The 23657-nt window shown below is 45.3% G+C and overlaps 1 protein-coding gene across 2 annotated transcripts; it reads left to right on the forward strand.

The window, feature by feature from the left end:
- The first annotated feature begins 14 nt into the window (after positions 1 to 14).
- On the forward strand, positions 15 to 23657 carry RNF135 (ring finger protein 135). 2 transcript variants are annotated; one of them, XM_084837258.1, is made up of 8 exons: positions 141 to 612; positions 6081 to 6170; positions 6918 to 7124; positions 9021 to 9183; positions 10026 to 10100; positions 15443 to 15544; positions 18476 to 18828; positions 23559 to 23657. In XM_084837258.1, exons 1-8 carry the CDS (start codon positions 250 to 252, stop codon positions 23586 to 23588), a joined length of 1383 nt encoding a protein of 460 aa, XP_084693384.1. In that variant the 5' UTR covers positions 141 to 249; the 3' UTR covers positions 23589 to 23657. The 2 variants fall into 2 exon arrangements, with proteins under 2 accessions (XP_084693383.1, XP_084693384.1); XM_084837257.1 differs by lacking the exon at positions 23559 to 23657 and having other exon boundaries at positions 15 to 612; positions 18476 to 19595.

Genomic DNA, 23657 nt, shown 5'->3' on the forward strand with positions numbered 1-23657 from the left:
GCCGCCCTGTTTGTACGACCTCGAAGAGGAGAGTGCCGGCGTACAACGCTAATACGAATCGTTCCGGCACCAAAGAAAAGGGCTTCCCCCTAGTGGCCCTGTCTCTTCTAAACTGAGAGCCAATCAGCCTCAACGGAGTCGAGAAGAGAAGCAGGACAACCCCGCCTCATCTTTCCTTTGAGTCCAGAAAATATTTTCCATCCGAATAAAGGAAACTGAAAGTCTTTTTGAACGCTGCCTCTCTGGACCATGGCTACAGCTGCTGAGGCTGTCGCGCGTGATAAAAAATTGCAGGAAGAATTGACGTGTTGCCTTTGTCTGGATATTTTTAACGACCCCGTATTGATTATAGCATGTTCTCACAGCTTCTGCAAAGGGTGCATCTCTCAGTGCTGCAAAGAGATGGGGGCCAAGGCATCCTGCCCCACATGCAGGGGGAAGCTTCGTCCAAAAGATTTGGTAGACAACAGGCCCCTTGCCAACATAGTGGAAACCATCCAGCAAATGAAGAAGACCCCAAGACCATGTGAAAGCAAGCCCGGAAACTGTTTGGAAGCCAGGGAATCCCAGGATCTGAAGCGGTCGGCTGGACTTCTTCCAATTACGCTCAAGGTATTTACCGTTTTGATTAGGGTGCTCTTGACATACACGTTTATCACTGGGTGGCTGCAACGTCTAGTGATGACTTTGATGTGTGAAACAGTCGCCGTAGATCAAATAACACAGGCAGAAGTTTTATATCAGAGACATGACATGTCAGTGTGGGGTAAGCAACCCGGCGCCTTCCAGATGTTTTTGACTACAGCTCCCGGAATCCTTGACCATTGGCCATGCTGCCTGGAGCCAATGGGAATTGTAGTCCAAAACATCTGGAGGGCCACAAGTTGACCATCCCTGAACCTGAAAGGGATGGTGGGAAGTACTACCTCGAGAAAGTTGTATAACTAGTGTGTGGAGGACAGGTTATAGTGTAGTCGCTCATTTGGACATAACACCCAGTACTGATCTTGGTAGCTCTATGTGTGTTTGAACTAGCAGCAATCAATGCGGATATCATCAACATAGTTCTGAGGTTATTTGCGGGAGACACTTACAACAAACCTATCCATCTGAAGAGGTCCTTAGAAATTAGTATATCATCTGGTATATCATCTGGGGGTGATATATAGCCCTCGATGTCCAGAATTTCCCATGTGGCTGGACTCACCAGCGTTTGTCCCATAGATCTGTTTTCCTGGCTTGTAACATATGATGGAACACTATACATCTGAGCTTTACTTAGAAATGTCACAGGCTGTATATCTCTTGTGTTTCATTGGCCTCACCATTTATATCTTCTTCTTTTAAGACCTATCTGCTACCTGAGGATAACACTTCAGGCATATGATGAAGTGGACTGTGTAGTCCACAAAAGCTTATGCCACAATAAATCTGTACGGCTTTAAGGACGTGCAGCCTTCAAGCCTCTTAGTGGTTTTTGCTACAACAGACTAATTCAACTCTGGAAATAAAGATGAGGGTGCTTCTGAGAATGTGCAGAGCATTCCTCCACCACCCCCTTCTAACCACTGAGAAAACGCCCTGAAGTCTAGGATTAACGATAGATGACCAAATCAGGAAGTATAATTTTCCAATCAATTCCAGCATTCATTAGGAGGAGAAGCAAAAGTGCCTCAAATTTAAGATCTGCGGGGCTGCCAATCTCTGGGCCTCCCTTTGCAGCGCCACCAACAGGAGGGACAATATGCCCCCCCCCCCGCCCAAGCAAGGGGGTCCCTCATATGCCTCATCTCCTGGGGGATGGTATAAAAGCCGGAATGGAACCAGCCAGAATGGGAACGGGCTGGAATGGCCCCTTTAAAAAGAAACTATGCCAAACACTGTGTTAGAGACACCTCAGAACAATATTTTAGGACAGAAACTCTTGAATACCTATATTAGCATTAACCCCTTAATGCCCAGAACACATCCGGAACAGCCACTTCCAAATGAGCCAAATTCACCAGTCGTGTATGACTGTATGGGAGGGACACGAGGCCGATGGAGTGCCTGAGACCAGCAAAGATGCCCCACGTTGTCCTGCTCCTGTATTCTCTTTTATGAAGCATCTGAGCCTTACTCTATTGCTAGAGGAATCCTCCAGTGAGTTGAGCCAGGCCTGTTTGTTAGTTTCATCAGTAGTTGGCAGGATGGGTTAAACAATGAGTGGGAGACCTCTTCTAGCAATAACACTAGATCCTTCATAAAGCAATACAGATCCAGGACAACATGGGGCATCTTTGGCTGACCAAGGAAAAGTGTTGGTGCACGAAGTGAAATGAAATGGACATACAGAGTGTGAATGCATGTTCAGTGTAACATGTGAATATAGTGTGAGATTCGATCTGTGCATGTCCTTTTCCCATCACACTGAAAGTAAGAGCAAGGATTGGGGCCCTTGTACTGCATTTCTGCTTTCCGAAAGGTAGCGTGGGGTCCTGATCCTTCTGCTCCCCCCGCCTATTCATTCCATTCCCATCCCTCCCAAATTATCTGAGGATCAAACTTCATCTGTAAAGGGGTTCTTCCTTTTTTATTCAAAAGTAAGCTCATGGGACCTCATATGCCCTGGCGCCCGAGGAAAAGTCCGACGCGAGCGCAGCCCAAAGGGCGGGGACGCCGGCTCCGCCGCAGCCACCTTCCGCGTCCGCCTGCCGTGGCTCCGGCGGCGGCTGGTGCCGGCAGCCGAGCGGCCGTGTGGTTGAAGGCAGAGGACTTGCCGCGCTCCATCTGCCTGCCTGCTGAGCAGCCCGGCCACGCTGCTGTGCGGCCATAGCTTCTGCTTGGGCCGCATCCGGCGGTGGACGCACGGCCAAGGCCGCTGCTGCCCCAGTTGCCAGCGCGGCTCGCTCAAGAGGCTGCCCGAACGGAACGTCTTCCTGGAGCAATATGGACGCGCTGCCGCCGACAACGCGCTTCCTGCGGGGCGGGCCGCCGCCACAGCTCCGCGCCCCGGGCGGCGCGCGGTGCAGCCCGCGGTCTGCCGAAGCCAGCCGCGGCTTGCAGGGGCGGGGGCGGTGCTTGCTGCGCGCGTGCTAGAGAGCGCTCAAGCCCTGGGGCTGCCAGATCGGAAATTTGGGGCTGGTTGTGGTCATTCGGCGGTGAGGGAAAGGCACTCTGCACATGCTCGGGAATCTGTTTGTTACCCCGGTTACTGACCTAGTAGAATCGCTAAGGGACTGAGCTGGGGACCACGAGGTCCCCAGTTGAAATGTTGCTTCTGCCTGGTGGCCTGAGATAAACTACTATCTCTTAGCCTCAGCAAACATCCTCAACACTGGAGAGAATATATATGAACAGTGGAGGCTGGTGGCTCTGGTTTCAGTGGGACTATGAATCCATTCTGGGCTGTAGTCAGAACCAGGGAGAACTCTGAAGGAGCTATCCAAGGTGCTGAACCCTATCCCCAAAATAGGTTCAGCTCCTTGGATAGCTCCTTTAGAGTTCTGGCGGGTTCTGACTACAACTCAGAATGGATGCACAGCCCCACCAAAACCAGAGCCACCAGCCTCCATTGTATACGAAGCGCTTTGAACACCATACAGCGCCATATAAATGCCATCGCAAGACCCTGCTGATTAGTTGGATGGAAAATGCTGAATAAATTATTACCTGTAGCATTTTTGTTACAGTAACAGATCTAAGCCCTGGGACTGAGCATTGTCTGACGTTTAAGGCAAGCCTGAGTGGGACCTGGGAGAGGTTGGAGATTCACCGCAAAGTTTTCAGAGGCATCCTCACCTTCCAACTCCACTGAGAGCTTGACTTGTGCCAGAGTTCACAAGGTGAAGTCCCAGAAAATAATAATATAGTCACATGCACAGAGTGCCTCTGAAGCACACTAGGATTGGCCCTGCAGTGCAATACACTTTCGAAAGGACTTCCCTTGGAAGGAAGGCACTTTTCTTTGTAGAATTTGAGCTTTAAGGTGTGTGTGTGTGTGTGAGAGAGAGAGAGAGAGAGAGAGCAACAGAGGGTAAAAACCAGCATAAGACCTATTTAGAGTAAACCTATTGAAATGAATAAGACTTAAGTTCATCATGACTAATTTAAATCCCATTCATTTCAGTGGATCTACTCTAAGTAGGACTCATGTTGGATTTTACTCAGAATGCCCCAGTGGTGTCCCCCCAAAGTAATGATTACCCAAATACCACCCTGCTTGTCTCAGACTCCTCCTAGCGCTTTTGTAGTCAAGCCCTTCCCTGTTTTTTCAGCTAAGGTTTGTGAATTACCCACTTTAGGCTTTACTTCCCAGAGAATAAGTTTGCCCTCAAGACAAGGTTCTGAACACGGTGGAATGTAACTATCTATCTATCTATCTATCTATTTATTTATTTATTTATTGCATTTATATCCCGCCTTTTTTCCTCTTGCAAGGAACCCAAGGCAGCTTACATGATCCTCCTCCTCTCCCTTTTATCCTCACAACAACAACCCTGTGAGGTAGGTTGGGCTGAGAGTCTGTGACTGGCCCAAAGTCACCCAGTGAGCTTCCATGGCTGAGTGGGGACTAGAACCCGGATCTCCCAGCTCCCAGTCCAACACTCTAGCCACTACGCCACGCTGGCTCTTCTGATTAAACAAGCATGGTTAACTTCTGATTAAACAAGCATGGGATTGTACTAGTCTGGCAGTTTCAAACATTAACTCTTTCTCATTACCACCTAGTAATTAGCTCAATTTGAGGGTAGGTTGTGAAGTTCCCCTGTGAGGAGAAAGGAGGCTTGGGGGAGACAACTTTGGAACACAGGAACCATTGACCCATCTAACTCAGTGTTGCCTACACACCAGCTTTTGCCAACCTGGTGCCTTCCAACATGCTGACTGGCGATGATGGGAGTTGTAGTGCAACACATCTAGAAGGCACCAGATTGGGGAAAGCTGACTTATACTGGTTGGCAACAGCTTTCCAGGATTTCAGAAAGGAGCCATTCCTTGTTCTACCTGGAGTTGCTGGAGAATGAACCTGGGACATTCTGCAGGCAAAGCAGGTACTCTACCACTGAGCCATGACCCTTTCTCCTGAGTAGACAAATGGCTGGTAAGGAAAAAGCAACTCACCCTCACCAGTCTTCCATCCAAACTAGAGCACCCACCAGCAGCTGTATGGCATGAAAAGAAAAGTGTGCATGTAGGGGAACTATTATAACAGTGTAGTTTGCCCACAAGACAACATTTTGAACTTTCCTTCTTTCATTAGCTTGTGTCATAGCCCTGACATTTCAGCTGCAGAACTTTATCTGTGGGTAATTCGAGGCCTTTCAAGGGGATGTCTTCATTGTGCAAGGAATATGCAGTTATTTCTTGACCGAAGTGGATCCAGATACCTTGTGCATCAGGGATGGTTAGGGCGGAGAAAGGATCCATATATCTGCTTTTTCCAAAGAGCTGAACCACATTGTGTTGCTGCTAGGAAGATGCAGACAGCTTTAGGGTGAGACTCTCTTTTGTGTTGGAAGATGTACTTTTCTTGCTAGCGCTTCTCCCTTCAAGAAATGGAGGCCTCTGCAGTGAAGCATTTACTGAACAGAGATGTGCCTGTACCTACATTTGCCCTAATCATTGTTGGTTCATAAGCTTTTGACCAAGAAAAAAAAGCAGCGTGCAAGAGAGGAAACTGAAAAGTTATCAGAGAGATTTCTGGAGTACCCCGTCTTTTCTCAAAGGGAAGATTGATTTGTCAACTGCTGCTTGAACCTGATGGAAAGCGTTGGGCTGTTCCCTGCCAAGCTGCTGCAGGGTGAAGGGGCAACGGTCTAAAGGCTGGAGGATCCAGACCCTGTGTTGCTTGGCCAGGGACAGCCCAATCCACCCCAAACTAAAACAACTGGCCATCACTGATCTAAGTAGCATAGAAAGTATGTAGCATTTAAGCATCGCTCCTATAAGTCTCCCCTGATTCTGCAACATTTGTTATGCAAGTCTGGTGATTACTTGCATAAAACTGTAAAATAAATAATCTGTGCACGTCTATTTGAAAATACTTTCTGTTGAAATTGCAAGTGTTGGTCTACTTTTTTTTTTTTTTTACCCTTCAGGATGTGATGAAAATAAGTGAAGTCTCCAAACAAATAGAGGTGACTCTCGAGACATTTACTAGCTCCATGAAGGACAGCACTGAAATGAAGGTTGGTGTTTAAATGTGTTGGTATGTATGATCCTTTGGGCTTTTCTCTACCTACTTCTGGAAAATCTGAAGGCCATTCCAGACTGTTTCTTTGTGCAGAGAATGTTCAGTTGCAGTCTGCACTGCCCCACTGCCCCCATAGTTCATTAGGGGGATTACATGTTGGGTACCACTTGGTTCTGTGAAATGTGTACAATGCCCACAGAGAGTGAGGCTGGGGAATAATCAGTGCTCTCTTCCAGATACTGGGAGCTCTCAGTGGGGTTTGTGTTCCCTTTAAAGCCCCTGCTCCCGGTAAGCGAAGCTCCTTCCTGAACAGCTGTTTCTTTCAACTGCAGATCTGCCACCAACCTCTTCCTCTCTGCTGGCTTGGAAGAGGTAGCAGTTGAAAGAAAGGAGTTAACTGTAAGGGAGCTGATGTTAGGTTCTGGAAGCAACAGAGTTTAGTTTTAAAGAGAGTTTCTGATGGTAAGATAATGGGGAAGAGGGTCTAGCCTGAAAGCATTTGAAGACTTGTGCTTTATCACCAAAAGGAAAAACAAAGGGTTGTATCCAGTATAGTTCCTACTTAGAGTAGACCCATTGAAATTAATGGGATTGAAGTTAGTCATGACTCGCTTGAGCTCCATTCATTTCAATGAGTCTACTCTAAGTAGGAACAACACAGGATACAACCCATAGATTTGGCTGCTATGGGGACTTATATATCCATATAAGTCCTTAATCAGCTTTTCTTTCTTGATGTTAGGATTGTGTGTCTCAGATCAAAAGCTCAGTTACAGAAGCGTTCAGTTTTATGAAGAAGTACATTAATGACCAAGAGAAAGCAGTGCTGGATGTTATCGACCAAGAATATATTGCGGTGCAACGAAAAACAGATTTAATAAATGAACAACTCACTGCAAGAATTGACCGGCTTTTGGAGTTGCAAAGTAACTCTGAAGAAGTGATGAAGGTATAAAGCGGGGCATTGGGGGGGATTATATTAATGGTGTGAAATAATATTACTTGGAATTAAGATCTATTGAACAGTTTGGGACTTGTTTCTAAGAAAAAAAGCATGGGATTGCGCTGCATGTCCTTGTAGCCTGTCCAGTGCAATACACAGAATATGCCTAAAAAATATTGATTAAACATACTCCACAATCCTAAAGATGTAAGTGGGAACAAGTCCCATTGACTTCAGTGGAACATCCATGATATGGCTGCAGACCAGAGGTTCCTTGTTCCTTCTGGGCAAATAGCAGGGGGAGGGGGTCATGTGGGGAGAGAATTCAAACTAGGAAAGTACACTTACGGTGGAAAAGGATCACACCCTCTTCCCCTCACACTGTTACCCTGACCGGATTCACACACACACACACACACACACACGCAGCTGCTTTCACCTTTCTTATTTTTTAAGTTGGACATTTATTCACAGAGTTCCTGAGGTCATGTCTAGATTGGCGTTCCCCAATATAACCTCCTCTGAAATCAGTAGGACCTGAACCGTAATCCTAAGCTTATTTACTAAGAAGTAAATTTCACTGAGTTCAATAGGACTTACTTCTTCCAAGGAGGTATACTTAGGATGGCTTCCTTAGTTGCATTGATTTCAGCAGTGGGATTTAAGTCATGCCCGACTTCCACTAGAATACACCTTCTACTGGGTTCTAAACTTGGACCATGATACTATGCTAAATCTCATAGACACCAAGTGTTGACAAGGTAAAAAAAAACCAACATGTTTTTTTCCTGGCCAGGATGGAACTTGGTGATGATGAACTAAAAAAAGAAGTAAAAATTAACATTTTCAATGTTTTCCCCACATATGTTTTCAGGGAACTCTACTAGATTCGACCCTTGGGCATTTAGATAAAGATGCTGATCTGGAAGAGGATTAGTCAATATGGCTTCATTCCACATGTTCTGATGCATTAATTCATTCATTACATTTCTGTAATGCCCAATAGCCAAAGCTGTCGGAGTGGTTCACAAAAATTAAGACCCTAAACTACAACATGATAAAACATAACATAAAACCTTTAACATACAAACATTTAAAACCATTAAAAACAATTAACAATAAAATACCAGGACCTGATAAAACAACGAAAATTAAAAAGCTGCATCATATGCCATAAAATGCCTGAGAGTAGAGGAAAGTCTTAACCTGGCACTGAACAGCTGACAATGTTGCTGCCAAGTGGACCTCATTGGGAAGAACATTCCACAGTTGGGGCACCACCACCAAAAAGGCCCTCTCCCTTGTTGCCATCCTCCAAAACTCACTCAGAGGAGGGGCTCAGATGTTGGTCATAGTTGTAGGTTCATATCTGGAGAGGCGCTTCATCAGATACTGAGGTTCTGAGCCGTGCGAGCTTTTATAGGTCAAAACCAGTACCTTGAATTGGGCTTGGAAACATACAGGCTGCTAGTGCAAGGGGGCCAGAACTGGGGTTCTGTGCTCAAACTTTCTGGTACCTGCTATCAATCCGGCCTCTGCATGCATGGATTTCAATGGAAATCTAAGCATGTATAACTGTCTCCTGGATTGAAGCCTCTGATGGTAAAACCCCTAATGTTTGGTCAATGCTGCTGCTCCCACCATTGCTAAAAGTGGTAGAGCAGACTGGCCAATGGTGCAGTGGTGGGGGAAATGGATGAAAATAGAAGGTATATGTTATACTTAGTTCATGCTCGTCCCTGAATTAAAATGCCCTCGTATAAATTTATTACTTCGTATAAATATAAGATTTCAGTCCAGGACCTTGAATCTCTACCTTTGTAATTACAGAAACATCAGAAATCCATGATGGAAATGGTGTTGTTTTTCATTCTTCTTGTGATTTTTTAAAAATAATATTAGAATACCTCATCAGAACAAGAAGTTCATATTGGCGATTCCGTCAGAGTGAATGAAGTTACTCTTGCTGTTCAGAAGATTAGTGGCATCATGTATGCCGTGGAAGAGTTCAAAAGGCAGCTGGAAAAGTCAGTCTTGGGGAATTACCCAGCACAGCTGCCTGAAGGTGAGTGGGATTTGCATTTGTCCCATGGCTAAAGGTAGTTAGAAATGTGCTGACTCCAGTATGGTATGTAAAGAAGTAAAATAGGGTCTGCATTGTTTATACCAGGGGGTGAGCAACTTGCAGGCCTTCAGATGTTTTGGCCTACATCTCCCATCATCCCTCACCATTGGTTATGTTGGCTAGGGCTGATGGAAGTTGTAGGCCAAAACATCTGGAGGGCCACAGGTTCATTTACACCAATGTGGTGCTGACCACGGCCTTGCAAGAACCCATCAAGTTTTATCTTCTTATTTGAGATGGAGAGTAGAGGCTGAAATATAAGTACAGGGCCAGTGTAAAAGGCAGGCATGGTCAGGCACTGGCCAAGGGCCCACACCTGAGCAAGGGCCCACTGACAAGAGCCCCTGGAGTTGCTCCTCACTGTCACCATTGCAGCCTGCTTGTTCACCTGCCCCTCACTCTGACTCAGACGATGGTAGTGGTGAGGAGGAGGAGTGGTAGATGCCTCTGCCTACTTGCTCCCCAGCTCTGCCTGTCAAGCAAGCAAGTGGTGGCAATGATGAGCAAGAGGATGAGGAGTAATAGCAGCTGGTGACAATGGTGGTGAGATGACAGACTCACTGAGGGAGGGGCCCACTGAGGGTGCCTTGCCTAAAGGCCCTCCGAAACCTGGAGCCAGGACCTGTATTAAGCTACATAGTGAGTTCGTGAGGGATACAGAAGGTGTAACTCACCTTGGGGACCTTATTTGGGCTGAAAGGTGACTCATAAGTTTATCAATATATGAAATAAAATAAGCTTCCAGTCTCAGTGATTAAAAAGTAAGTTTATTTTTGCTGCAGAGTCTTCTCCAGGAACAAGCAATGAAATCCCAATGGATGTAGCAGAGGACGAAACTGCCTCCTCCAACAATTCTTGTAGGTAGTTTGTTTACTGGATCTCCTTCCTTCGCTGGCTAATGTTGCTCTCATCCACATCAGTAGTAATTGTGCAACTTTGAGCATCTGCACAAAGGTTTATGGGATTGGAGCCTCATGTACCAAGCAATGGGAGAAATATTTTCTGAGGCTAAAGCCCCAGCAGTACCAAGGAGACTGCAGAATTCGAAGCCCACTCCCCACCAAGGTACATATCTACCACTAAAATCTGACCTAAGGGTGCTTCCAGATGAGGCTTTTACTGTTTAATCGAACTGCCTGATTCACAGAATTTTATGGGAGTTCCAGCCCTCCTGTGTGTTTCCATCACTGTGTTTTTCCACCAGTGCTTCTGTGTGTGTTTTTTCTTACCAGGAAAAATACATGATTAAGGAAAAAAAGATGGGAGCTGCACAGTGCCTTTTGAGTGTTAGTGCTAAGGGCCCTCTGTCTGGAAACACCCTAAGTCACCAAACTCTGAGGCAAATCTGTGTGATTATGTAGTACATAGGCATACACAACTACTACGGTAACTCTATGAAATGTCTAGGTGGACCTTTGCATTTGTGACTGTTGTTGTTTTATTTTGATAATTATGTTCATACATTTATTTTGACTGATATCCTAGTTACTCTACATAGACAGAACTCTGCAGACAAAACAGACTAATCTCTGAAGGGCTCATAATCCAAAATTGGAAGGGCCGTAGCCCAGCGACAGAGCACGTGTCTGGCATGCAGAAGATTCCAGATTCAATCTGTGACATCTCCAGGTAGGGCTGGGAAAGGCCCCTGTCTGAACCCCCTGGAGAGCCCCTGCCAAGCAGTGGAGACAAGACTGAGCTAGATGGACCAACGGTCTGACTCAGTACAAGGCAGCTTCCGAGGTTCTTAAGACAGATGTAATGCAACAGCTCTGTGGTGCAGCAGCTTGCATTGTCTTCTGGATATGCAGGCCAAGCAGCATAGTAGTGTTTCAATGCAGCTAGGGGCACTGTGTGTGTGGACCTCTGTGCATGTGTTCTTAGATGGATGCGGCACTGCATGTGCAGATGGGTGGCATGTGCAAACTTCCACTCTCCAAACCAACATGCGTGTCATGGCTGCGTGTGCTGTCCTTTCCGAAAGATTAAAGTTCTGCTGTGAGCCAGCTGTTCAGGAGGGAGAGACAAGACTCAGTCACAGGAACATAGGAAGCTGCCTTATACTGAGTCAGACCCTCGATCCATCTAGCCCGGTGTTCTTGACACTGAGTGGCAGCGGCTCTCCAGGGTTTCAGCCAGGAGCTTTTCCAGCACTATCTGGAGATGCTGGGGATGGAATCTCGGATCTTCTGCATGCAGCGCAGTGCTCTGTCACTGAGCTACAGCCCCTCTCTGCCTCCCATCTGCTCCCTTGCTAGATCATCAGTGTGTTGTTTTGAAAGTGGTCTGTATGCACTCATGTGGATCTGAATGTGTGTATGTTAGAGAGAGCAACAATGGCTCCCAGGCCTGCAGCAACTCAGAACTGCACCTTGCAATATGGTTTGTACTTGGGTACAGCTATCCCAGTTTAAAACTTACGCACATAGTGTAAATAGTGCTGTTGTTGTTGTTGTTCAGTCGTTCAGTCGTGTCCGACTCTTTGTGACCCCATGGACCATAGCACGCCAGGCCTTCCTGTCCTGCGCTCTCTCCCGGAGCGTGCTCAAGTTCATATTCATTGCATCCGTGATGCTATCTAGCCATCTCATCCTCTGCCGTCCCCTTCTCCTTTTGCCTTCAGTCTTTCCCAGCATCAGGGTCTTCTCCAGGGAGTCTTCTCTTCGCATTAGGTGGCCAAAATATTGGAGCTTCAGCTTCATTATCTGTCCTTCCAATGAGCCCTCAGGGTTGATTTCCTTTAGGATGGACTGATTTGACCTCCTTGCAGTCCAGGGTACTCGTAAGAGTCTTCTCCAGCACCACAGTTCGAAAGCATCAATTCTTCGGCGCTCAGCCTTCCTTATAGTCCAGCTCTCACAGCCATACGTTACTACTGGGAAAACCATAGCTTTGATTAGATGGACCTTTGTCGGCAAGGTGATGTCTCTGCTTCTTACTATGCTGTCTAGGTTTGCCATAGCTTTCCTCCCAAGGAGCAAGCGTCTTTTATTTTCATGGCTACAGTCACCGTCTGCGGTGATCTTGGAGCCCAAGAAAGTAAAATCTGTCACTGCTTCCATTTCTTCCCCTTCTATATGCCAGGAAGTGATAGGGCCAGATGACATGATCTTAGTTTTTTTAATGTTGAGTTTCAAACCAGCTTTTGCACTCTCCTCTTTCACCCTCAACAAGAGGCTCTTGAGATCCTCTTCGCTTTCTGCCATTAGGGTGGTATCGTCTGCATATCAGAGGTTGTTGATAATTCTCCCGGCAATCTTAATTCCGACCTGTGATTCATCCAACCCGGCGTTTCTCATGATGTACTCTGCATATAAGTTAAATAAGCAGGGCGACAATATGCAGCCTTGTCGTACTCCTTTCCCAATTTTGAACCACTCGGTTGTTCCATGTCTGGTTCTTACTGTTGCTTCTTGACCCTCGTACAGGTTTCTCAGGAGACAGATAAGGTGGTCTGGTACTCCCATCACTTTAAGAATTTGCCACAGTTTGTTGTGATCCACACAATCAAAGGCTTTAGCGTAGTCAATGAAGCAGAAATAGACGTTTTTCTGGAATTCTCTTGCTTTCTCCATGATGCAGCGAATGTTGGCGATTTGATCTCTAGTTCCTCTGCCTCTTCGAAACCCAGCTTGTACTTCTGGTAGTTCTCGGTTCGCATACTGCTGAAGCCTAGCTTGTAGGATTTTGAGCATCACCTTGCTGGCATGTGAAATGAGCGCAATTGTGCGGTAGTTTGAACACTCTTTGGCGTTGCCCTTCTTTGGAATTGGAATGTAAACTGACCTTTTCCAGTCTTGTGGCCACTGTTGAGTGTTCCAGATTTGTTGGCATATTGAATGCAGCACTTTAACAGCATCATCTTTTAGGATTTTAAATAGCTCGGCTGGAATACTGTCATCTCTGCTAGCTTTGTTGTTACTAATGCTTCCTAAGGCCCACTTGACTTCACTCTCGAGGATGTCCGGCTCAAGTTCAGTGACCGCACTATCATGGCTATCAGGGACATTTAGATCTTTCCTGTATAGTTCTTCTGTGTATTCTTGCCACCTCTTCTTAATCTCATCTGCTTCTGTTAGGTCCCTGCCTTCTTTGTCCTTGATCATGCCCGTCTTTGCACAAAACGTTCCCTTGAGATCTCCGATTTTCTTGAAGAGATCTCTAGTCTTTCCCATTCTATTGTTTTCCTCGATTTCTTTGCATTGTTCATTTAAGAAGGCCTTCTTGTCTCTCCTTGCTATTCTCTGGAACTCTGCATTCAGTTGGGTATATCTTCCCCTTTCTCCCTTGCTTTTCGCTTCCCTTCTTTCCTCAGCTACTTGTAAAGCCTCATCAGACAGCCACTTGGCTTTCTTGCATTTCTTTTTCTTTGGGATGGATTTCGTTGCTGCCTCCTGAACAATGTTACGGACCTCCGTCCATAGTTCCTCAGGCACTCTGTCTATCAAGTCTAATCCCTTAAATCTATTCCTCACCTCCACTGTATATTCATCAGGGATATGATTTAGGTCATACCTGAACGGTTTAGTGGTTTTCCCGACGTTCTTCAATTTAAGCCGAAATTTTGCAAGAAGCAGCTCATGATCTGAGCCACAGTCAGCTCCAGGTCTTGTTTTTACTGACTGTATGGAGCTTCTCCATCTTTGGCTGCAAAGGACATAATCAATCTGATTTCGATATTGACCATCTGGTGACGTCCATGTGTAGAGTCGCCTCTTGTGCTGTTGGAAAAGAGTGTTTGCTATGATCAGCATGTTCTCTTGGCAAAACTCTATTAGCTTTTGTCCTGCTTCATTTTGTACACCAAGGCCATGCCTGCCTGTTATCCCGGTGATTTCTTGACTTCCTACTTTAGCATTCCAATCCCCTATGATGAAGAGGACATCTTTTTTTGTTGTTAGTTCTAGAAGGTGTTGCAGGTCTTCATAGAACCGATCAACCTCAGCTTCTTCGGCCTCAGTGGTTGGGGCATAGACTTGAATTACTGTGATGTTGAATGGTTTGCCTTGGATTCGTACTGAGATCATTCTATCATTTTTAAGATTGTACCCCAGTACTGCTTTTCCCACCCTTTTGTTGACTATGAGTGCTACTCCATTTCTTCTAAGGGATTCTTGCCCACAATAGTAGATATGATGGTCACCTGAATTAAATTCGCCCATTCCTGTCCATTTTAGTTCGCTGATTCCCAAGATGTCGATGTTCAATCTTGCCATCTCATGTTTGACCACCTCCAGCTTACCTTGATTCATTGATCTGACATTCCAGGTTCCTAAACAATATTGTTCTTTACAGCATCGGATTTTCTTTTCACCACCAGACACATCCACAGCTGAGTGTCCTTTCGGGTTTGGCCCAGCCGCTTCACTCTTTCTGGCGCTACTTGGAAATACCCTCTGCTCTTCCCCAGTAGCATATTGGACACCTTCCGACCTGAGGGGCTCATCTTCCGGCGTCATATCTTTTAGCCTTGTGATACGTTCCATGGGGTTTTCTTGGCAAGAATACTGGAGTGGGTTGCCATTTCCTTCTCCAGTGGACCACATTTTGTCAGAACTCTCTGCCATGACCTGTCCGTCTTGGGTGGCCCTGCACGGCATAGCTTATGGCTTCACTGAGTTACACAAGCCCCTTCGCCACAACAAGGCAGTGATCCATGAAGGGGGTAAATAGTGCACGTACACTTAAATTGCCACTTTTCTCATCAGAATACACAAAAATGCAGAGCTGACCCTTTCCCAGTTACCATTTCTGTCTGGGGCCCTTCGAATGTTAATCCCAACCACACGAGAGCTGCTTTTCCATGAGCGGGTGCTGTGCAGCTGGAGTAACATTTAATTGACCCAACCATGTGGGCAGGAGCCAGTTTTGTGGGCCCATCTCTTGGTAGGGTACTGATTCTATGGTCAGGACCTACATGATCAGCCCCCACCCAAATGTACGAGTAACGTAAATGTTAGACCCTCCTCACAATACCTGCTCATGGAAAAGCACCTTCTGTGCACCTAAAGTAAAATTTAAAGTCCCCCTGAATCTTATAAAGAAAAACAGTGTTTTCAATGCATGTGTGTTGCTCATCACCATAAGGAATGGCATAACTCTTCAGTTGACAGCCTCCCACCTTGTATTTTAAGCACCTCATACTCGCTTCTAGTGGAATTAAAATATAATATGAAAAGTCTTTATTTTCCTTGAACAGCACAATGTCAAGATTCACTTCAGGCAACCAGCAGCTGCTCTTCAGCACTGTCTTCTGCCAGAGATAGTCCAATGCCGATGATTTCAAGTCAGTTTTCTCAGTGTAAGTATATACATTAATGAATACACAACTCAGTAACATTCAGAAGTGTGGACAAGACATTCAACACTTCACTTTCAGAAAAGGCTTTAATAAGCCATTGAACTGGTACCACAAAACCTAAATGGATGTTTCTCCCGGTGAGATCAGTCAATTTATGTCCAATTTAAGACATAATTTAATTTTCACAATTTAAGTGAAACTTTCATTTTGAAATAAAGAATATTGCTTTCTTTAAATCTTACATACAGAAAAGACAGCATGCCATCACCTACTTTTTTAAAGTGTGGGTTAGCTTTCAGAGTTATTATGTATTGATGCATTTAGTTTTGTAGAGTTTGGGGGTGTTTGTAAGCTTCCCCAAATCGTATGCCAGGGGTGCAGAACCCAATAGAGGCTGGTGGCTACAATTTTGGTGGGGTAGTGCTTTCATTCTGGGTTTTAGTTAGAACCAGCCAGAACTCTAAAGGAGCTATCCAAAGTTCTGGCACATATTGAGGATAGGGTTCAGCACCTTGGATAGCTCCATTAGAGTTCTGGGTGGTTCTGACTAAAACCCAGAGTGGAATCACTGCCCCACTTAAATTGGAACCACCAGCCTTTCCTCACAGAACCTTCTGCCCACCAACCTAAGCCAGACTGGGCTCCCCAGTCTAGCCCATGGAGCCTCCCAGGGTTCCTCCAGTGGGTCAGGTGTGTCCTCCATACCCCATTCCCCAGAGCACTGGTCCCAACCCCCAGGCCATGGACCGGTACCAGTCCGTGGCCTGTCAGCAACCAGGCCGCAGGGGTGTGCGAAACCCACTCACCTTGGGTCCGCGGGGGGGTCTGTGGGGGGGGAGGGGATCTGTCCCCCCCCGCCCTGGAATCCTCGCTGGCCCTGGCCGGCTCCGCTCCGCGGCAAGTCCGCAGAACTGCCAGCCGGCCCCGGCCACTGGCGGACTTCTGGCCGCTGGGATGCAAATGGCGTCTGCATAACGGATGCCATTTGTGTCCCTGTTCTACAAGTAATAGGTAAATCTTTACGTAGCCAATTACTGCAAAGAATAGGGACGCAAATGGCGTCCACATAGCAGATGCCATTTGCATCCCAGTGGCTTGAAGTCCACCAGCGGAAAACACACACCCCTGTCCGTGGAAAAATTGGACCGGTCCCTGGCACCAAAAAGGTTGGGGACTGCTGCCCTAGAGGAATTTCCTCAGAGGCTTCTGCGTTATTATCTCTGATCTGAGATTGAGGATAACAGCAGGGATATCCCTGCTCACCAGCAAGGGAATCCCTGCTGTTATCTCCAGTCTGCGATTGGAGATAACAGCAAAGATGGAGGCAGTGGAGACTTGGCCCATGCCAGGAAGGGTAGCCACTCTTCCCAGCACAGGCCAAGTAGCTTCACACAAGCCCAGTGCCCACAGGGACACCAGGAGCCTCTGCTTCTCCTGGCACCATCCAAGTCCCTTTCTCTGTGCTGGGAGGAGGCACAGAGACAGAGAAAAAGAGTGGGGGCAGTGACATCTTTGGGCCTGGCCAAGTCCCCTGGAGTGTCATAGGGTGCAAAGCCACACCCACCAATAGCATCCAGCCCATGGTGGGCCTGGTGGAAGCAATCTGGCCCCCCACCTCAAAAGGGTTCTGCACCCCTGTTGAATGGGTTATGCCCTGGTACCAAATGATTTTCCAGCCACAGAGAAACCTGGCAGTTTACAGTTTAAGAGACATGATATAAAAAAATACAGAGAAGGAAAATAAGCAGATTGAAGGATCATGGTCAGCGCATAAGACAGTTCTTGGAAGAGAGTTGTCCAAGGGCGGTTGATTCTTGCCAGGTTAATGGATAGAATCCTGCTGTCTCACCTCTTCTTCTGACTATATTGTGGTTTTAAGGGTTCATATTTTATATTGTTTTATGTTGCACCTTGTGGTTTTAATGTTTGTAAACTGCCCAGAGAGCTTCGGCTATTGGGTGGTATGGAAATGAAATAAATAAATAAAATTTAAAAAAATATATCCCACATAACTGTGAGTGCAACAATACATTATCTACAACGCAGGATTGCTACCAAAAATAGCATCCCCATGTTGAGGCCTCCTTCCCAATATTATGTAGCATTGCTTAGTACATGTTGTGGCATAATCGCATGGCGCATTCACCCAGCCCCACTCCTTATCCTTGATTGGTGGGAGCAGGGAGTCCAGACTTGGTAGTGTCACAACACGGCGTTAGTGATCCTACACATTACGGGAAAGGACAATGTGATGTAGGGATGTTTTGGCGGTTCCATGATGTAATATATTATTCCACCATCTATGCCCTAAATCTGTGGGTTTGTGATGAGCAGAAATGCACTGTATGTTTTTTGGTTATAAACAGTGATATGTGGTAGAAATGTGGCAACCTTTGTTTCCCTCGCTATTTAAAGGGAAAAAATGCAGCTAGCCATGAATGACCGTAGCTTACTTGGTACCTAGTGGTCTCGACACCCCCCGTAGACTAATACATATACCATATCTTGAGGCTGGCTGGCTGAGGTAAACCTTTGTGCCGTTTAGAATTAATTGGTGTTGACAGAGGAGTGATAGAAATTATGATCTACTTCAGGAAAGCTGCAGACATTGAAGGTTCAGAGCAGTTTGTTATATGGCAGACGGTGTAGTGCAGTGGATGGATCTGCTGGCTGAGGAAGACATAGGACTACTCCATATGAAGTTTACAGATGACCTTGGGCCAGTTGTCCTCTCTGTCTAACACACCTCACAGACTTTAAGAATAAAATGGAGTAGCTTGAACTCACTGGGATATAAATATTACAAATAAATGAATAGAATGCATATTGTAGAAGTGAACATCTCATAGCTGATTATTTTTTTGCCTGTAAGTGTTGCAAATATTCCCTTGACTTATTTGGATCAGAATGCTTTGATTTTGTTTAATTTAGGGGCATCCGACATTACTTTTGATCCCAAAAGACTCAATCACAAACTGGAACTCTCCGAGGATAAAAGGAGCGTGATTGTGCCCCCTTACCCCCCTGAATATGAGCAGTCTTCTTTGAGATTCCACATCAGCCAGGTGATGGGCTCCCAGAGTTTCTGTGAAGGGTGCCATTATTGGGAAGTGAGCACTAAAAACTCTACTGCATGGGCCATTGGTATTGCCAGTGGGGAAATTGGTAGCCGTGACCAACTAGGGAGAACAGCATTATCCTGGTGCATAGAGTGGTCAGCTGATCGGCTCTCAGCGTGGCACAAGAATGAAGAAACTCTGCTTCCTGGACAGAAACCTCTACAGGTTGGTGTTTTCCTTGACATTCCAAAAAACTGCTTGTCTTTTTACTCTCTCACTCATAAGGAGACTTGCTTACATCAGTTTCAGATCAGTATGGCCAATCCTGTTTACCCTGCTTTCTGGATTTATGGTATGGATATAGATGGATGCTTAACTATAAATGATATCAAAAGGTGTTAAGGCATAGCTACACTATTAATGTATATTGTCTTCATACTCGTTTCCCCCAAAGAATCCTGGCAATTGTAGTTTGGTTAGGGTGCCACACTGTTAACATGGAAAATGCTCCTTCCTTCCCTACTCCAAACCACATTTCTTGAGAGAGAATGGCTCTTAAAACCAGTTTAACTCTTAGCATGCCAAAAGTCTACATGGTCGCTGGATGGAGGATAGAAAATGTATGGGAGCAGGAAGAGCTTCAAGTTTGGAATGCATAAGGGCTTATCATCCTCTCCGATTCTCTTGGTGTGATGCACAGTCTAGCCTTTACTGCTTTTAGAATTAAACTGCCTGTGTGGCTTCTGTCCTTGCAGCAGCTTCAGGGTTGGCTCAGTGAATTGTACTGAGTCTCACAGTGCTAAACAGTACACATACAGAATATGGGCAAAAAATTCTTGGAGGTCTATTTACCCCCAAACTTTAAGCATTAATATATTTCATAAGATACAAATGTTAAACTTTAAAGCATGTCTAAATCCTTGATCAATGTTTACAGCTACATGAATCTTAACTTTCTAGCAACTAATAAAAATTTACCAGTTTTCTGAAAAGACGTTACAAGACTGCCTTCTTTCTTTAATTTGAATGTAACAAGTTAGTTTGGCAAGAACAACAAAGTTATATAGTTTTCCCATTCTTCTATAGTACAGATTTTTTTTTAAAATAATAAAATTCTTGAAGTTGGGGCTTGGGGGACCAGCTGGTAATCCGGTCATTAAGCTTGCTCAAACAACCAGCTGCAGAGTTCCAAACTGCTGCCTAAGGCAGAGGAAAGCAGTGTGGTGTTCATGGGCTCCAATGCACTCCCAGGCACCTTTCTTGGTTACCTGCCCCTCCCACTTAAAAACAAAAACAATTTCTTACCAGCACCTGGGATTGCTCTGAAATAGGTTTCTGTTGGAGCTGTTTAGTGCATTGGGGCTCAGACCCCTCCTCTGCCTTGTACTCAGTCTTTTGGGAAGGTTTCTTGTCCTTTGCCATGCCTCATATGGCAACCATTTTGTGATGGTGCCCAGAACAGTTTCTCAAACTGTAAAATGTGCCCCTGGCCCAAAAAGGTTACCTACCCCTTCCCTAAGATGTGGGGGCAGGGGGCAAGTGCGCACCACTATAAATTTGCAAGCCAGTAAGCTCCAACGCTTTCACGTCATGATGTCATGAGGTACGGAAGTCTCCTCTCCAGCGTGGCCAGAAATCCAACAATTGATATAAAACCATAACAATTTCTCATATCCTCACACTTCTCTTAGTTAGAAAGAGGAGTATTCGTCCACACAGATTTTATTGTAGGGAGCCAATCAAATAATGCAAAAAGGAAGTAAGGGTCTGTGCCAAAGGGTGCAAGAGGTAGGCCCTAAGCTTTATCAGGGCAAAGATCCCAGAGCAACTTTATTTCTTTGGGGAAAGCTGTGTGCAGAATCATTTGGATAAGGGACACTTGGGTGCAATCCTATGCATGTTTAGACAGGAAAAACCCCTACAACTCCCAGCATTCTCCAACCAGCCATGTTGTAGGCCTTTTTTTTCTGTCTAACATGCATAGGATTGCATCCTTAGTAAACTTACATTAGGTATTTACCAAATAAATATATTTTCATGTGCTATGACTAGCTTTTATGTTTACCTCTAAGAGGTTTTTAAAGTAACTATCTTTCCGATGCCACATTTTTTATTCCAAGAGCTATAACTTGGTTGTGTTGTTCAGTCGTTCAGTCGTGTCTGACTCTTCGTGACCCCATGGACCATAGCACTCCAGGCCTTCCTGTCCTCCGCTCTCTCCCGGAGCATGCTCAAGTTCATATTCAGTGCATTGGTGATGCTATCTAGCCATCTCATCCTCTGCCGTCCCCTTCTCCTTTTGCCTTCAATCATTCCCAGCATCAGGGTCTTTTCCAGTGACTTTTCTCTTCGCATTAGGTGGCCAAAGTATTTGAGCTTCATTATCTGTCCTTCCAATGAGCAGTCAGGGTTGATTTCCTTTAGGATGGACTGATTTGACCTCCTTGCAATCCAGGGGACTCGTAAGAGTCTTCTCCAGCACCACAGTTTGAAAGCATCGATTCTTTGGCGCTCAGCCTTCCTTAGAGTCCAGCTCTCACAGCCATACGTTGCTACTGGGAAAACCATAGCTTTGATTAGACAGACCTTTGTCGGCAAGGTGATGTCTCTGCTTCTTACTATGCTGTCTAGGTTTGCCATAGCTTTCCTCCCAAGGAGCAAGCGTCTTTTAATTTCATGGCTGCAGTCACCGTCTGCGGTGATCTTGGAGCCCAAGAAAGTAAAATCTGTCACTGCTTCCATTTCTTCCCCTTCTATATGCCAGGAAGTGATGGGGCCAGATGCCATGATCTTAGTTTTTTTAATGTTGAGTTTCAAACCAGCTTTTGCAATCTCCACTTTCACCCTCAACAAGAGGCTCTTTAGATCCTCTTCGCTTTCTGCCATTAGGGTGGTATCATCTGCATATCTGAGGTTATTGATAATTCTCCCGGCAATCTTAATTCCGACCTGTGATTCATCCAACCCAGCGTTTCTCATGATGTACTCTGCATATAAGTTAAATAAGCAGGGCGACAATATACAGCCTTATCGTACTCCTTTCCCAATTTTGAACCAATTGGTTATTCCATGTCCGGTTCTTACTGTTGCTTCTTGACCCTCGTACAGGTTTCTCAGGAGAAAGGTAAGGTGGTCTGGTACTCCCATCTCTTTCAGAATTTGACAGTTTGTTGTGATCCACACAATCAAAGGCTTTAGCATAGTCAATGAAGCAGAAATAGACGTTTTTCTGGAATTCTCTTGCTTTCTCCATGATCCAGCGCATGTTGCCGATTTGATCTCTAGTTCCTCTGCCTCTTCAAAACCCAGCTTGTACTTCTGGTAGTTCTTGGTTCACATGCTGCTGAAGCCTAGCTTGTAGGATTTTGAGCATCACCTTGCTGGCATGTGAAATGAGCGCCATTGTATGGTAGTTTGAACACTCTTTGGCATTGCCCTTCTTTGGAATTGGAATGTAAACTGACCTTTTCCAGTCTTGTGGCCATTGTTGAGTCTTCCAGATTTGTTGGCATATTGAGTGCAGCACTTTAACAGCATCATCTTTTAGGATTTTAAATAGCTCAGCTAGAATACTGCCATCTCCGCTAGCTTTGTTGTTACTAATGCTTCCTAAGGCCCACTTGACTTCACTCTCTAGGATGTCCGGCTCAAGTTCAGTGAGCTCACTGTCATGGCTATCAGGGACATTCAGATCTTTCCTGTATAGTTCTTCTGTGTATTCTTGCCACCTCTTCTTAATCTCATCTGCTTCTGTTAGGTCCCTGCCTTCTTTGCCCTTGATCATGCCCGTCTTTGCACAAAACGTTCCCTTGAGATCTCCGATTTTCTTGAAGAGATCTCTAGTCTTTCCCATTCTATTGTTTTCCTCGATTTCTTTGCATTGTTCATTCAAGAAGGCCTTCTTGTCTCTCCTTGCTATTCTCTGGAACTCTGCATTCAGTTGGATATATCTTCCCCTTTCTCCCTTGCTTTTCGCTTCCCTTCTTTCCTCAGCTACTTGTAAAGCCTCATCAGACAGCCACTTGGCTTTCTTGTATTTCTTTTTCTTTGGGATGGATTTCGTTGCTGCTTCCTGAACAATGTTACGGACCTCCGTCCATAGTTCCTCAGGCACTCTGTCTATCAAGTCTAATCCCTTAAATCTATTCATCACCTCCACTGTATATTCATCAGGGATATGAATTAGGTCATACCTGGTTTTTTAGTGGTTTTCCCTACATACTTCAATTTAAGCTGAAATTTTGCGATAAGAAGCTCATGATCTGAGCCATAGTCAGATCCAGGTCTTGTTTTTACTGACTGTATAGAGCTTCTCCATCTTTGGCTGCAAAGGACATAATCTGATTTCGATATTCACCATCTGGTGATGTCCATGTGTAGAGTCGCCTCTTGTGCTGTTGGAAAAGAGTGTTTGCTATGATCAGCGTGTTCTCTTGGCAAAACTCTATTAGCCTTTGTCCTGCTTCATTTTGTACACCAAGGCCATGCTTGCCTGTTATCCCGGTGATTTCTTGACTTCCTACTTTGGCATTCCAATTCCCTATGACGAAGAGGACATCTTTTTTTGGTGTTTTGTCAGAACTCTCCGCCATGACCTGTCTGTCTTGGGTGGCCCTGCACAGCATAGCTTATGGCTTCACTGAGTTACACAAGCCCCTTCGCCACAACAAGGCAGTGATCCATGAAGGGGTAGTTACCATAACTTGGTAACAGGTGATAAATGAGAAAAAATCAAATAATAAGAGTGAAAGTAACACATTCTTGGGATTGACCTCATATTCAGTCCTGTGTTCAGTCTTATAGTTAACATATGCAGAAGGCTAGTAAGAACTTGGAAGGACTCAGAGGAGTTCTAAAGAGATGATAAAGTCTAGAATTTGGATCAGGAATGAAGGAATGTTCATGGCTTGTTTTGTTTTATTTACATAATTTGTGTCATGCTTTTTCTGCCATAGGATACGTCAAAACAGCCAGCTTGTGAATAAACTGTGCAACACAAATATACAAAATATCTGTCATGCAACCCTTCAATAAAATGGCCTTATTATTTATTT

This window comes from Heloderma suspectum, chromosome 2 (genome assembly GCF_057233095.1).
Source record: "Heloderma suspectum isolate Gila_16-S chromosome 2, 16-S_ref, whole genome shotgun sequence".
Lineage (NCBI taxonomy): Eukaryota > Metazoa > Chordata > Lepidosauria > Squamata > Helodermatidae > Heloderma > Heloderma suspectum.

Excerpts from the sequence above, each read along its gene's own strand:
- RNF135 (XM_084837257.1), top strand. The coding sequence starts at position 250 with ATGGCTACAGCTGCTGAGGCTGTCGCGCGTGATAAAAAATTGCAGGAA. Across the intron at positions 613-6,080 it reads TTCTTCCAATTACGCTCAAG|GATGTGATGAAAATAAGTGA; the intron begins GTATTTACCGTT and ends TTTACCCTTCAG. Across the intron at positions 7,125-9,020 it reads ACTCTGAAGAAGTGATGAAG|AATACCTCATCAGAACAAGA; the intron begins GTATAAAGCGGG and ends AAATAATATTAG.